General features: G+C 38.5%; 2 protein-coding genes and 1 pseudogene across 2 annotated transcripts; 1 reads left to right on the plus strand and 2 right to left on the minus strand.

Annotated features, from left to right (window-relative positions):
* Positions 1-1,103: 1,103 nt before the first annotated feature.
* Positions 1,104-2,917, minus strand: RPS29 (ribosomal protein S29). The gene is made up of 3 exons (XM_061182505.1): positions 2,810-2,917; positions 2,471-2,570; positions 1,104-1,206 (listed from the first exon to the last, which is right to left on the minus strand). The coding sequence occupies exons 1-3, from the start codon at positions 2,869-2,871 to the stop codon at positions 1,198-1,200; spliced, it is 171 nt and encodes a 56-aa protein (XP_061038488.1). The 5' UTR covers positions 2,872-2,917; the 3' UTR covers positions 1,104-1,197.
* Positions 2,918-7,280: 4,363 nt separating this feature from the next.
* LOC133085454 (PRELI domain containing protein 3B-like) lies at positions 7,281-7,854 on the plus strand (annotated as a pseudogene).
* A 3,179-nt stretch (positions 7,855-11,033) lies between these two features.
* On the minus strand, positions 11,034-11,421 carry LOC133085455 (small ubiquitin-related modifier 2-like). The gene is made up of 2 exons (XM_061182506.1): positions 11,275-11,421; positions 11,034-11,204 (listed from the first exon to the last, which is right to left on the minus strand). The coding sequence occupies exons 1-2, from the start codon at positions 11,419-11,421 to the stop codon at positions 11,136-11,138; spliced, it is 216 nt and encodes a 71-aa protein (XP_061038489.1). The 3' UTR covers positions 11,034-11,135.
* Between the last annotated feature and the right edge of the window lie 2,728 nt (positions 11,422-14,149).

The following is a 14,149-nucleotide window of genomic DNA, read 5'->3' on the forward strand; positions in this document are numbered from 1 at the left end:
CAGCTTCCACTGGCACACTTCCTCTCCTGTTGGATGACACTGTACCAATCAATTTTAAGAGGCAGTTACAGTTGATCACGTCCTGCTTGGCTTCTAGTATGCCACTTCTTGGTTCTCCTTCTACTTTGTTGAATCCTCATCTTCCCACCTGTTCCTGGAATAACCCAGAACAGTCTTCTCCATGTATTATTCAATCCTTAGACTTTAGGGCTTAGATCTCATCCAGTCACAAGGATGAGATCCACAAAGAGCAGCTACTATTCATACTGAGGACAACCAGTTGAATCTCCAGTCCCAAGCTCCTGTCAACTCCAGATAAACGCCTACTTCACAGCTCCACGTGAATGTCTAATAAGCATTTTGAACTTAATATGCCATAAGCTGAACTTTTTCTTCCCTAAAACAACTTTTCAGTCCTAGCTCAATAGTAACTCTACCCTTCCAGTTGCTCAGGCCAAAACCCTTGGGAGTCATCCTTTGCTCTCCCACAACTAATCCTTCAGCAAATCCAGTCTTCTTCCTCTTCAAGAGGTCACTGTGACTACCTCAACTACTCTTATCCTAGCCCAAGCCAAGATCATTTGCCTAAAATATTCCGATAGACTCGTTTCCCTGTCTCTACCCTTGCCCCACTAAGATCTACTTTTGCTCACAAGACCCATTTTACTTTTAATCACTCTCCACCCCACCCCTTCCACATACAAATAATTGAGAAATTTACAAGTTTTGCTAATTATACCAAAAGCTAGGACTGCCACCACCAGGTAAATGCTCAGAGCAGGTTTTAGTGCTAGCCTTCTTTCTCAAAATCAATTTTCAATAGTTTTACTTTCACTGCCCAGTTCACTGTAGCCAGTCAACTACTCAAAAGACAATTTGTCTCAGGTTATATGCTGGATGCTCCTATATATAGTGGGCACTTTATGGAACAAAAGACGTTAAGTATAAAAATAAAACTGGGATTTACCAGAGTCCAGCAAGAATACTTTTATATAACTGAAGGAAAATAAGACACATATTGTGAAGACAAATCCACTGAAGATAATTTTTTAAAGATTTCTATAAACAATTGGCTATTACATTCACATGAAAAACATTCATAATTGAAGTTTTAAAATTTTTATTTTATATACAAAGAGTTAGTATTGTTTCTGAGGAAGGCAGATATGCGTGATGACCCATTCAAGAAGTTCACACTTAGTCCAACTGCAAAAAAAAAAAAGGCAGATAGGAAATGAATTAATGCATAATGCTTTAAATATCCATTTTATTCTCAGGAAAAAAAAATGGCTCATTACAGAATGAGATTTAAACTGGAAATCTGACCCACCCCAACTAGTAACGGAGATCTAAAGAACTTAAATATTTACTGAACACCAACTACAGACTGCTCCAAAAATCTCAACAATTATATTTTAGACAATGAATTTTAATACTGGTATACCCACTTCTGCCATCAAAGAAATTTCCCGCTAGAAAAACACTACTACATAAAATGATCTTTACCAAAAGCTCAGTATGGTCATTAAGTAGGTAACAAATTCTAACACTATTCTAAGGAACCATTCATAAATTAACTCATTTAATCTTAACCTCTGAAAAATGGGACACAAAATTACCGGGCTTGGGGCCATTCTCTGATCTACTACCTCCAACTAAGTTATTTGAACTTCCAAAAAGTAACACTAAACATACTTCTTAAGTATTTGGTCAAAGCCAAAAGTTTAAGATACTTTGTTCCTGTCACAGAAATCTCACGTTAAACAACTTATATCCACTGTAACATTTCAACATAAGGACACCTAATTTTAACAAATACATTCTACTCGACATTTTTGAGTTCTAACTATGAATAAAAAGGTAGTGACTTTTATTTTGTATCTCCAAGAGCCAATAAGGAATTAGTTTTCACCTCTAGCATTTAAGTGATTTTTAGGAGCCAAGAAAGCTTCATCTATACATTAATTTCTACAACAACCCTGCCATTTATTTTTCACAGGCAAAAACTTAGCTTTGAGTGACTTGACCAAAGTCACACGACTAAGATTCAGATCTCTGAATCCTAAAAAGGATGGCCTGGCCCCAAACCTCAAGCTCATTCCACTGCACGACCCTATCTAACATTTCAGGGCAGCGAACAACGTATGTATTCTGCTGAAAATTAGCTAAATACGATTAGAGATTTAGTATTTAATTGTTTCTGAAAAGTAATTTTATGCAACATTATACATAGCACCTAAAACTGTCAGAAGTGGGTAAAAAGGAATGAGAAAGTCTACTTTTAAGGCCTTCACCCCACCCCCCCATTCTATTAACGTGACTGCCAAAACTCTCAACAGTATCATCCGCTAGCAAGGAAGGGCCCTGCTACCTCCAAGAGGAAAGCAGCGTTGGTCAAATGCCCACACCACGAACTACCCGCTCGTCCGCCCCTCACGGAAACAGGAGAGCACGGCGGCGGCGGCCGTACCTTAATGAAGCCGATGTCCTTCGCGTACTGGCGGAAACACTGGCGGCACATATTGAGGCCGTATTTCCGGATCAGACCGTGCCGGTTTGAGCAGACGCGGCTGCAAGGAAAGAGATGGCGTTACCGCAAGTCGCTGAAAGCAAAGTATTCGGCACTCGGGAGGCCACCACCCGCACTGCCTGCCGGTCTCCACGGACCCATCACAGGCCTGCAATGGCGGCAGCCAAAGCTACGATTCCGTCTCCCCCAGCCGCGCCGCCCGCGGGCTCCTCCACAGTACATTTCAAGCAGCGTCGCGCCCCAGAGAAACCTTCCCTGAAGCTACGTTCTGTTTCTCACCAAGAACGAGAACCCTGGCCGAATTTTCTCGGATGGCTCCAGTAGAGCTGCTGGTGCCCCATATTGCTTTCTTGGCTGCAACGAAGCAAAAGGAAAGACGGAACGCACGCAGGCGCTCTTCAAATTTTTGAGACGGCCTACCCAGAAGGCAGTGCTGACAAAGGACGCGTGCGCAGTGTGGCTACGCTGTTTCGCGGATGTGAAGAGGAAGCTTGGAAATAATCTAGGCGGGCACAGCTGATGACGTCACCAACACCTCAGCCTCTAGTTTTCTCTTTCGCGGACTTCGCTCGCCGGGCGCGGTGGCGCGCGCCTGTAGTCCCAGCTACTCGGGAGGCTGAGGCAGGAGGATCGCTTGAGCCCAGGAGTTCTGGGCTGTAGTGCGCTATGCCGATCGGGTGTCCGCACTAAGTTCGGCATCAATATGGTGACCTCCCGGGAGCGGGGGACCACCAGGTTGCCTAAGGAGGGGTGAACCGGCCCAGGTCGGAAACGGAGCAGGTCAAAACTCCCGTGCTGATCAGTAGTGGGATCGCGCCTGTGAATAGCCACTGCACTCCAGCCTGGGCAACATAGCGAGACCCCGTCTCTTTTGAATCCCCAGAAATGAGTTTTGAACCCTCAAGAAATAAATGATGTCACTATCGTACCGTCTCTTCAACATCGTCTGAACCTTTTACATTCTTTTAATTAAAATTTTACACTTGGAAAAAGGATTTTTGCCTTAACTCAGTACTGACACCTACTGGGGTAAAATTACAAAATAACTTAAAATCAACTGTAATAACTAGGAGTCAACGGTAGGAGTTCCCGTTTTGTGAGACAAAATACGTTTTCAAACTTTTTTTTAATTGACACACTGCTCCTAGAAATACACCTACACCATTCCAAAAGAATGACACGAGACTTAGTGTGTTTAATATTTAAATGTAGTTAGTTAAGTTTAAAGTAAGAAACAAGTAAATGCCCAATATATGTTGCTTTGACCAGATGATTTGGTAATAAAATAACTAGTGAAAACCAAATGCCATCTAATAATCTGAAAAATGTCCCTAAAATCCACATGGTTATTTATAATGTCTTTAGATAAACCTAAAATTGTACATGGCTCTGATATCAAAGCTTTAACTAGATCTATAAAATGTACCACAGGGTGCAATAATGCAGGAAACTTTACACAGGAATTCTTCTTTGTTGTTGTTTTTTGTTTTTGATTGTTTTTGGTCGAAAACAAGATGATGAAGGAAGGAGTCAAGCCAGAGATTTAAAAACCAGATATGACTTGATCCTGCCCTCAAAACAAATATAGTGAGGAAAATAGGATTATCTCAGAGCCCTTCCTTCCAGTTTCAACTTTTTTGTTTTGTTTTGTTTTCAGTTTCAACTTTTAGAACTCAATGATATGGATACAACTAAGTTAGTAGGACAATTGCATTAGACGATACATGTGCTCATAGAACACAAAAGGAGCAAAGAAGAAAGAGATTAATTCCAGCTTGAGGTTCATTTGAGGGGCCTTTGAAGTAGACCTTAAGTGAAGAGTGGGGTTTTTACAGGCAGCACTTGATGGAAGGGAATGCATAGTGAGAGGAAGAGTTTGAGCCCAAGAATGGAGTTGGAAAAAGCTTGGAGAGGATGAACAACCTTGTGTAACTAGAGAGGAGGATGCACAAAAGACCTAGTGATAGATGACTGAAAGGGTATTTTAACTTAAAGCCTGATTGTGAAGGGTCCAATGTCAAGCTTCTACAGTTTGCCTGGAATTTATATCAGTCATAGATGTGTAGTTTCCAAAATCCATGTGCCTCTCCAAAGCTAATCAAACATTTGCCCACCTATAGCCTTCTCAGGCCTTTCCCAATTGGTCTCCATAATTTTTAAAAGATTACAATGGTTCTGAGATCAATTCCATAAATATTTTCAATACTCTGATATATAATCCTCTGGGCCAAAAGAAGTGAACTCATTTAAAAGTGGGGGTAAGATAAGACAAGCAAGAAGCAATTAGTTACACTTGAACAGTAACAATCTCTTAAACTATCTTGATATTCAAGTAGTTCTTATTGTTTATTCTGGTCTTGAAAGTTACTCTTCTTGATGGAGATATTATAAAACTGCAGTTGAGAAGCTGTGCTTCCTGCTCAGTCTTAAGATAATGTAGCACCATCTATCTCCACCGATGGAATTATCAATTTCTTTTTCAGTAAAAAAGCTGAGAATACAGTTTTAAAAGTCCATTTTAACCCAATGTTTGTAAAGAGCTTTTAGCTTAATCCTATACTCTTCTTACAGATTCCTATTACTCTTCTGTACTTGGCTTTTAAATTCTTCTTTTAAAACATATTTCCCCCTAATATAATACATACTGAGTTCTCTTTCTTTCTTTTCCTTCTTTCTGTCTTTCTTTTTTTCTTTCTTAAATACAATGAAATACAAAGAAGAAGAAATGTGCCATAATCTCCTAGCCCAGATAACCCCTATTAATATTTTTTTTTGGAAAAAAATAAAAGTAATACTTATAAGACTGAAACATTCTAATGGGACAGAGTATAGATATTATTTTTGAATTTAAGCACATTGGAATGATCTGCATGTTAAGACACCATTATTCAGATATCTCCTATTTTCTTCCTTAAATTATTCTCACAATTATTTGTGATTCTACATCCATAATTTGTTATTTAAAGACCTACATCTCTCTTGAGCTATCTTCAATTTCAGAACATATACATATATATCCATTTCAACAGATGTTGATATTTTAATTAATTGTATACTCTAAAGCAAAACACAGATACATAAAGTATATTTTTTAACTTTTTATTTTATATTGGAGTACAGTTGATTAACAATGTTGTTATACATAAAGTATATTTTTAAAAGTATGTTTTTATCCAACCCAGACCCCTATTTCTCCAGTCTCCCTGTCCAAACCCACACGTTATCAGAATCTTTAAAGAAATAAGTGTAGCTATCTATCTACCTATCTATTCATCCACTCACAGAAGTATATGTGCATATCTATGCATGTATACATACATATGTATAAATGTGTCCATATACATATGTTTGTATTTATATATATTTACTACATCTCTTTTCATTTATACAAACAGAAGCATACCATACCCAATGGCATGCTTCTGTTTGTACAGATAGATCATATCTGTTTGTACAGATAGATCATACAAATAGACCATAAAGCATCTTAAAAGAGTATAAATGCTATGGAGAAATATATAGCAAAAATAGGGAATGAAGTGAAATTGGAACATCTTTGAACATTTCTCTGCATACTTAAATTATATCTATATCTATATTATAAAGTATGTCTATAAAATAAAATTCTGGAAATGGGACTGTGAGGCAAAAGAATATGAACTTTTAAATTTTTGATAGAGATTACCAATTTGCCGTCTATAGAAATCATAACAATTCAACCTCATACCCATAGAATATATGTTTTTCCACACTCCCCCAACAGTGTGAATTAGCAAACTTTTTTATATTTGTCCTTCTGATAGCCTAAAACTGGCAAGTGTTGTTTTAATTTGAATTTCGATGATGCAGAACATGTTTTGCTATGTTTATAAGCCAGCCATGTATCTTTATCTGAGAACTTCTCCTTCCAGTCTACAACCCACTTTGGTAATGTGTTGCTGGGCTGTAGTTTGTATATTTGTAAATACTTACATGGAAGAAAATTAGCCCTTTGACTTTCATGTTGGTTGCAAAGTTATTCTAGTCACTACAACCCCAGATTCCTATTTATTTCTATGTTTATGTTCCATGTATTCTTTCATGCAAAAAGTTTTAAAGTTTATGTATGAAAATTTATCAAATTGTTAGGTTACTACTTTTAGGTTTTGTGTCAAAATTCTAAACAAGTTCTACTGTGTTTTCTTGTTGTACTGTTACATTTTTGGTTTTCATTTTAAATCTTGAATCCACCTAAAATTTATATCACTGTCCCCCAGGAGTAAGGGAGAAATCCAGTTTCCCTCCCTCCCAAATGGCTAGCTACTCACTCTAACGCAAGAAATATTAACCAAATGCATAATCATCGGTAAGCTTACTCTATTCTGGCACAATGTAGGCTCTCATAAACATTTGTTGAATGAATATTTAGATAGTCATTTACTCATTCATTCTTTCTACAAATATGCATTGAGCACCTACTATATGTGAACACTATGCTAGATCTTGCATGTAACAGTAGTGACTCAGAACCCGTCCAGGAAGCTTGCAGTCTAGAGGTAAAGACAGGCATTAAATAAGTAATCATATAGCAATTATTTTGGACAAGATAACCTAAGATTCCTCTTGCTGTGAACACCCAAACTTGCTAGAAGAAATATGGTATGTTTTAAAATGCAGAGTTGGCGGCTGAGGGGCGGGGCGGGGGCAAGAGTGGCTTCTTTGCTTCATTGTGCCCTAGCGACGCCCTGACACCGCGCGGGCCGCTGGCACCATGAAGATCTGGACTTCGGAGCACGTCTTTGACCACCCATGGGAAGCCGTTACAACAGCTGCAATGCAGAAATACCCAAACCCTATGAACCCGAGTGTGGTTGGAGTCGATGCACTGGACAGACACATAGATCCCTCTGGAAAGCTGCACAGCCATAGACTACTCAGCACAGAGGGGGGACGGCCTTCCATTGTGAAATCTCTTATTGGTGCAGCAAGAACCAAAACATATGTGCAAGACATTCTGTAGTGGATCCCGTAGAGAAAACAATGGAAATTAAATCTACTAATATTTCATTTACAAATATGGTTTCAGTAGATGAGAGACATATACAAACCACTGCCTCAAGACCCAGAAAAAACTGTTTTGACTCAAGAAGCCATAATTACCGTGAAAGGAGTCAGTCTCGGCAGTTAACCTCGAAGGACTGATGGCAAGTACCATACCGTCAAATGCTAATAAAGGTCGAGAAGCAATGGAGTGGGTAATACATAAATTAAATGCTGAAACTGAGGGATTGACGGCTTCAGCAAGAGGGAGCATAAGGACACCAACAGCATTTGTGGAGAAATGACAATGAAAGTTGATAAACAACACCCAGTTCCCCAGGTCTCTGCAAGCTGGCAGTATATTTATTTGTTATTTAAAAAATACAACTATATTTTCGGTAGAATTTTTTTTTTTAATAAGCTGAAGAAAGACTAAGTGACTTGATCAAAACAAAGAGGTGCAGTGTTTCTAAATAAAAGGGATGGGCTGAAATCAGTGTTGTCTGAAATGACGGCCTGATTTTGAAGATTCCAGTATTTATGTGAAAATTTAACAATTTTTGAAAAGTACTTGAAAATTGGTATTGGCTGATTAAACCTCCTTAAGGTAGAATTTTAAAGTTTTTCACGCATTGGAACTCTACCTGGTTTTGGACCAACCCCAGAACCAAGCAGAGCGACCTCTTACATACCCACGACTACCCTGCTGCAATAAACTTGTAGAACTTGCATGAGGGAACTCACTTTTAAAGGAGAAACTGTATAGTTTTAAAAAGACATTGATTGTATAAAATAATTTGCTCTGCTATAAACCACCATTAAAAATCACAATGTTTTAATTTGGTACTTAACATTTTTGGAGTAAAAACTATCACGAAAGTAACAAAATGACTCCAACAAAAATATACTTTATTGTGTTAAAGAGTACTGTATTGATTTGCCAAAGTTTTGTAACTTAGTAAAGGTATTACCTTCCTTGGATTTGTACTTTATGACTTAGTATGCTGTATCGTGGGCTGGTTATGTTAACTGAAAAAGTCATTGCCAGAATTTTGCAGCACTCTAAACTTAAACAGAAGAACAGCTGTTCACATCTTTTAGCATTTCACATTTGCCTAACTTATAAATTGCCATGTGTCAAAATCATGGTTCTGTAATTGCTAAAGCATGATATGTCAGGTTATTTGAATCTAATTACTTTTTGAAGTTAATTACTACCACAAAACATCTTTTTTACGTGAAGAGCTGTACATCATTTGAAATTACTCAAATGATGTCTTGATCTGAAGCATAAATTCCAGGGATTTAATGTTTTTAATAATACCGTGTTACTGTGGGGGATGGGGACCGTGGAGAAGAAAAAAGAATAATAGGGTGAAAAAAAAGCATTGACCTAAACTAACCAGTAGGTGAATTGCTTTGCAGCTTTTATTTATGGGAAATCCTTGCTTTGGATGCCAGAGGGCAGCTGCAGTCTGAAAACTAATCCAGTATATGTATTTTGTTTTGTATTTTGTAGCAGGCAATTAATTATCCACCACTAAATAAATAAGAATATCTTTGATACTGGGAATTGTTGCATACAGAGTATTTTTGTTAAAAGGTGATGAGCTCTTGCCTTTATTTCACAGTACTTAAAGTAATAATCTTCTAGTCAGGTTTCCTATAAAAGAAACCAGTTAATATATGTACATAAACCACAAAAATAGTATAACAAACTATTTGAAAATTATTGTTTTTCTACTTAAAATATTGTTTAGCTTGAGACTTCTTAGGACATTTGTAAAAGCAAGTTAAAGCCAATAAGATTTTTGATCTTTTTTTGTAACCGGAGATGGTTTTTACAATTAAAATAACATTTCAACTAAACAAAACATTGCTAAATATTGATATTTAATAAGTTGCCTTGTATAGTTTCTGAAAATTATACTTGTTCTGAAAAGTGTAAGAATACCCTAATGATAAAGATTTCTAAACAAAATTTTATCCTGTTTGACTTTTTTACTCTGATCTAATGACAAAATTCTATAAATTTTCATTTTCCAGTGTAGTTGCTTTTAGTTAAGTAGCTAGTTAATGGCTTTTACCTGTTAAAATACAAATAACATAGCAAGCATCTGAGAGGACTAAACTGGAATAAGGTGTTCACGAGTTAGAATTAGACTCGGACTATGGAGTATATTATCCTATTTAATATTAAAGATGGATCTTATATGAATTAAGAAAAACCTTCCTGTTAATAAAAGCTTCCTTTTAACTAAAAATAAATAAATAAAATGCAGAGTTGAGCTCCAGGGAATCCCAAAGATCAGGTACTAAGTGGGAACTGAAAACCATAGAGACTCCTCTGGGGAGATTTGTCCATCTAGGTAATAGGACCTGGATTCCGAGGGGAAAAGAGACAAGGCTTTGGGTAACTGTATTTAATTAAATTGTGGAGTGGAAATCCATGAAGATTTTTGGGAAGAATTAAGCACAACATATGAGACAAGTTCCAGCACTATTTGTTCTAACAATGACTATCTATGAGGTCACAGGCAAATACCTTTACTCTTTTCAGCTTCCATTCCCCTCGTATAAAATGAGAGAACTGAATTAGAATATCTGTAAATTATGTTTCAGCTCAACATTTTAGGATTCTGTGATGAGATACACCTTTGAAAATTTAATTTGGCAACAGTGTGGATGGTGGATTATTGTATTAGCCTCGTAACTGGTATTGCTGCCTCTAGGCTTGCTTTAACTGCAAATTAATCCCGTCACTGACCACAGTAGCCTTTCTTAAACAGGTCTAAATTTTAACCCCTGCTTGAACATTTTCAATCGTGTTCCAGAATTTTCAGGATAATGTTAAAAAGCCTTAGTTTAGCAAAAAAATTGTTTTCATCATCTGGCTGCTTTATACTCCTCTAATGTTCTCATCTAACATTTCTCCCATTATAGTATAATTATTGGTTTATTTGTCTCTTCTAAACAATGTAAACTCATCTTTGCCTTTTTTTTTTTTGAACAAGAAGTTTATTTAAACAGCAAGACGCTTGACTTGAAGGGAAAACTATCTAGGATTCATTTCTTTTAGAGTAATTTAAAGACATTGCCCTACTTGCAACAGCTAAATACAAAAAAGTTATAAAATTGTCCTTGGTTTTACAATGATAAATGAAAAGCATTAAAATTCTCCCATCGAAAAAGGTATGCAAGGATTTTTATGTTGTTCTTTTTTTGTTAAACAGTGAGAGCAAAATAACTTACTGAAATATAAAGGCAAGAGCTGAATGAGCATGCCACTAATGGAGAAAAGGGGGTATTTTCACAGAACCAGTATTTTTCCCCAACCCATCTCCATTTGATGTCGGTCAAAACATACCATTGGCCATTTACTTAAAAAAAAAATGCACTATGCTTGTGCACATACACCAGTTACTTTATGTACAATAAAGGAAGGGGGAAGGGGAAAATGAAAGAACAGAGAAAACTATACTGTAGTAGTCAGGATGTGGTGGAACCAAATTGCGGTTTTCTAATTGAGAATGTCTTCTTGGTCTGGAGGAACAGAATTCTGGAGTAAAGTAGCAGGTTCCCTTTTCTAGTAGACACCTCCTGTCTGCTGCTGGAACACACCAATTGTATCTTCAGCCTCCATTTCCAACTGTGCAGGTGTCTGTTTCATTGATTGGCTGCCCATCAAATTGGAATCTGATCTGCCTCATTGACATATCCTGTCATTCACAATAGGCTTTCAATAGTTTACTAAGTGGTGTATGACTCTTAATCTTAAACTGCACCACAGAACTGTCCTGCCCCGCCACCTTCAAATTAATATGATCATTGTTCTCAGTCTTGACTCCTTCCTTGGGCTTTTCATCAGCCATGGCGAGCGCCAGAGTCTCCTCAGCTCCCGCTTCACTAAAGAGGTGCCAGGTCCGCATCAAAAGAGCACACAAGCAGCACCAGGAGTGGCAGAAGAAGGAGGCGGCAGCGGTGGAGGAGGGAGAGCACCTTTGCCTTTTAAACATCTAGCACAGGTGCTGGCATACAGCAAGAACACCATAAATATTAAATGAATGAATAAGTGTACTGAAGTAAGAAGACCTGGTAGGTTTAGAAATAATTCTGGAGGGAAGTAATGCAATGACTGATATGGCAATACTCTGAACTGAACATGGCAATACTAAGAAGGGGCAGTTGGGTATTAATTAGGAAATCATAGTGGAAACACAACCCACAAAACATGATCAAAGAGTGTCAACAGGGAAAAGGGAAACCACACGCCATCTCAGATGGGACTTGAACCCACGATCCCTGACTTTAGGAGGGACCTCGAACCCACTATCTTCTAATTGAAACCACTCACCTAGTATAGGACTCACTGAAGCTCAGGTTCTTTTGTCTCGTTGCAGAAAAGGCAAAGTGGCAGGCGAAGAGTGAGTTTATTAGCATACCTAGGACGCTTGTGAGAGTTACAGGCAGGCAAGGCAGCCCCAAGAACAAAGAGGGCTATATTTTTATAATCAAACAAAACGTGGGGAGGGGAGAAGACCACCTTCTTCCTCACTTTTTGGTAGATGTCAAGGTGATAGGGACAGAGTAAAGGAACAAAGTAGGTAATTAAATAGTTAATCCCACTAGGGGATTGTAAGTAGATAAAAAAGTGTCGGAGACCCCTGTAAGTTAATGATTACTCAAGAAAGCAGGTTTGCTTAACCACAAAACCAAGCAGGCTTGCTTAGCAATAAAACCATGCAACAGAAGCATGAGACATGCCCCAAAACAATAAAACAATGGTGGTATGAGACCCACATCCTGTCCAGTGAGCTCAGTAAGTTATTGACTCCTAGGACATGCTCCTCTGGGCACATTAAAAACAAAAATATAAAGAAAGGGTGACATTATACTGAAACCTGAAATGATTTAACCATTTCTAGCATATGTTACCACCTTTTTGCTTATTTCCATTGTGCCATGACAGTCCTGGCTTGACCATGTAGGGAGAAGAAAAGTCCCCCAGCCGACATGGAGGAGGAACTGATGATGAAAGTGTGACGTCTACTCAGGAATGAGGAAGATGGTGGTCTTCCCCACCCCCAACTTTTCCTTTGATTATAAAACCATAGCCCACTAAGTTATCGGGGTGCAGCACCCTCTCTCCCTCCTGCTTATAAGCCTCACAAGCATCCTATTCTAATAAATCACTTCTTATCTATCACTTTGCATCTCTCTGAATTCTTTCTTCCATGAGACATAAAGAACTGGAGCTCCTCGGAGCCCCCTAGCGGTTTCAAAGGCTTACATCGTAAGTTCCTCCTTTGACCCTATATGGTCTAATCGGGATGGTCATGGCACTATTTAAGTCAAATATATATTAGCAAAAGTGTGGTAACATACACTAAAATATGGTCATTCATCTCAGGTTTTGGTATAATGTCCCCTTTCACCTACTTTCCCCTTTCACCTATATTCCTGTCTTGGCTACATGCAGAAATGCAACCCTTCAAGGACCACTAACTCCCTGACTTCATGTGACAAGATTCAGACTCCATATCTATTGTCTTGTGTTTTAACTATCAGGGTTTGTGGCTTGAGTGTGCCTGGCACTTGGATGCATCTGGTCTTCCTTCAAGTTAAGAGTAGATTGTTGCTAGATAACTGGATTCTTTTCTTGAGTGGTCATTAGCTTACAACAGTCTCCCAAACTCCCTTAAAATTTCCTTTCTGTCTTTAATCCCCTGGTGAGATTTCTAAACTATTTAATTATCCTACTCTATCCCTATCAAAAGCAGCACTATAAAGGTCTAATTCTTAGGTGTATATTTGTTAACTATATAGCTTTATTTAGTTTTTTAAAAATTTTATTTATTTATGTATGTCTGCATTGGGTCTTTGTCGCTGTGCGCGGGCTTTCTCCAGTTGCGGCAAGCGGGGGCTACTCTTCGTTGCGGTGCGCAGTCTTCTCATTGCGGTGGCTTCTCTTGTTGCAGAGCATGGGCTCTAGGTGTGCGGGCTTCAGTAGTTGTGGCGCGCAGGCTCTAGAGCACAGGTTCAGTATTTGTGGCACACGGGCTTAGCAGCTCCTCGGCATGTGGGATCTTCCCTGACCAGGGTTCGAACCCCGTGTCCCCTGTATGGTCAGGCGCATTCTAAACCACTGCGCCACCAGGGAAGTCCCAGGTTTATTTAGTTTAGATGAAATTTACCATTAAAAAAACCAGCTCCAAGATCTGGTCCCAACGTGCTAGGGCAGACAAGTCTACACTGTCCATAGACTGTGTCCTCTCTAAGAACATGATGACATTATGATTTTACTAGCTTGAACCCAGCTGAGCTACAAACCTGAGTAAAGTTTACTGTGGGCACAAATTCGGGAAGTCAGAGATATTCAATTATCTGTTGAATGCCTGGTATGCACAGAAACGTGGAGAAATAAAAGAAATGAAAAGTAATTTTAGGGAATTCCCTGGCGGTCCAGTGGTTAGGACTCAGGTGCTCTCACTGGCAGGGGCAGGGGTTTGATCCCTGGTCGGGGAACTCCCATAAGCCATGCAGCGTGGCCAAAAAATAAATAAATAAAATAAAATTACAACAGTTTGTCCAACATTTAAA

Source organism: Eubalaena glacialis, chromosome 2 (genome assembly GCF_028564815.1).
Source record: "Eubalaena glacialis isolate mEubGla1 chromosome 2, mEubGla1.1.hap2.+ XY, whole genome shotgun sequence".
In the NCBI taxonomy this organism is placed as follows: domain Eukaryota; kingdom Metazoa; phylum Chordata; class Mammalia; order Artiodactyla; family Balaenidae; genus Eubalaena; species Eubalaena glacialis.

What these genes read in the sequence shown, in the direction of transcription:
- RPS29 (XM_061182505.1), bottom strand. Translation starts at nt 2,871, where the DNA reads ATGGGGCACCAGCAGCTCTACTGGAGCCATCCGAGAAAATTCGGCCAG. An exon ending in GGCCAGGGTTCTCGTTCTTG is followed by an intron (nt 2,571 to 2,809) that starts GTGAGAAACAGA and finishes CTTTCCTTGCAG; the next exon opens with CCGCGTCTGCTCAAACCGGC.
- LOC133085455 (XM_061182506.1), bottom strand. Translation starts at nt 11,421, where the DNA reads ATGGCTGATGAAAAGCCCAAGGAAGGAGTCAAGACTGAGAACAATGAT. An exon ending in TATTGAAAGCCTATTGTGAA is followed by an intron (nt 11,205 to 11,274) that starts TGACAGGATATG and finishes AAACAGACACCT; the next exon opens with GCACAGTTGGAAATGGAGGC.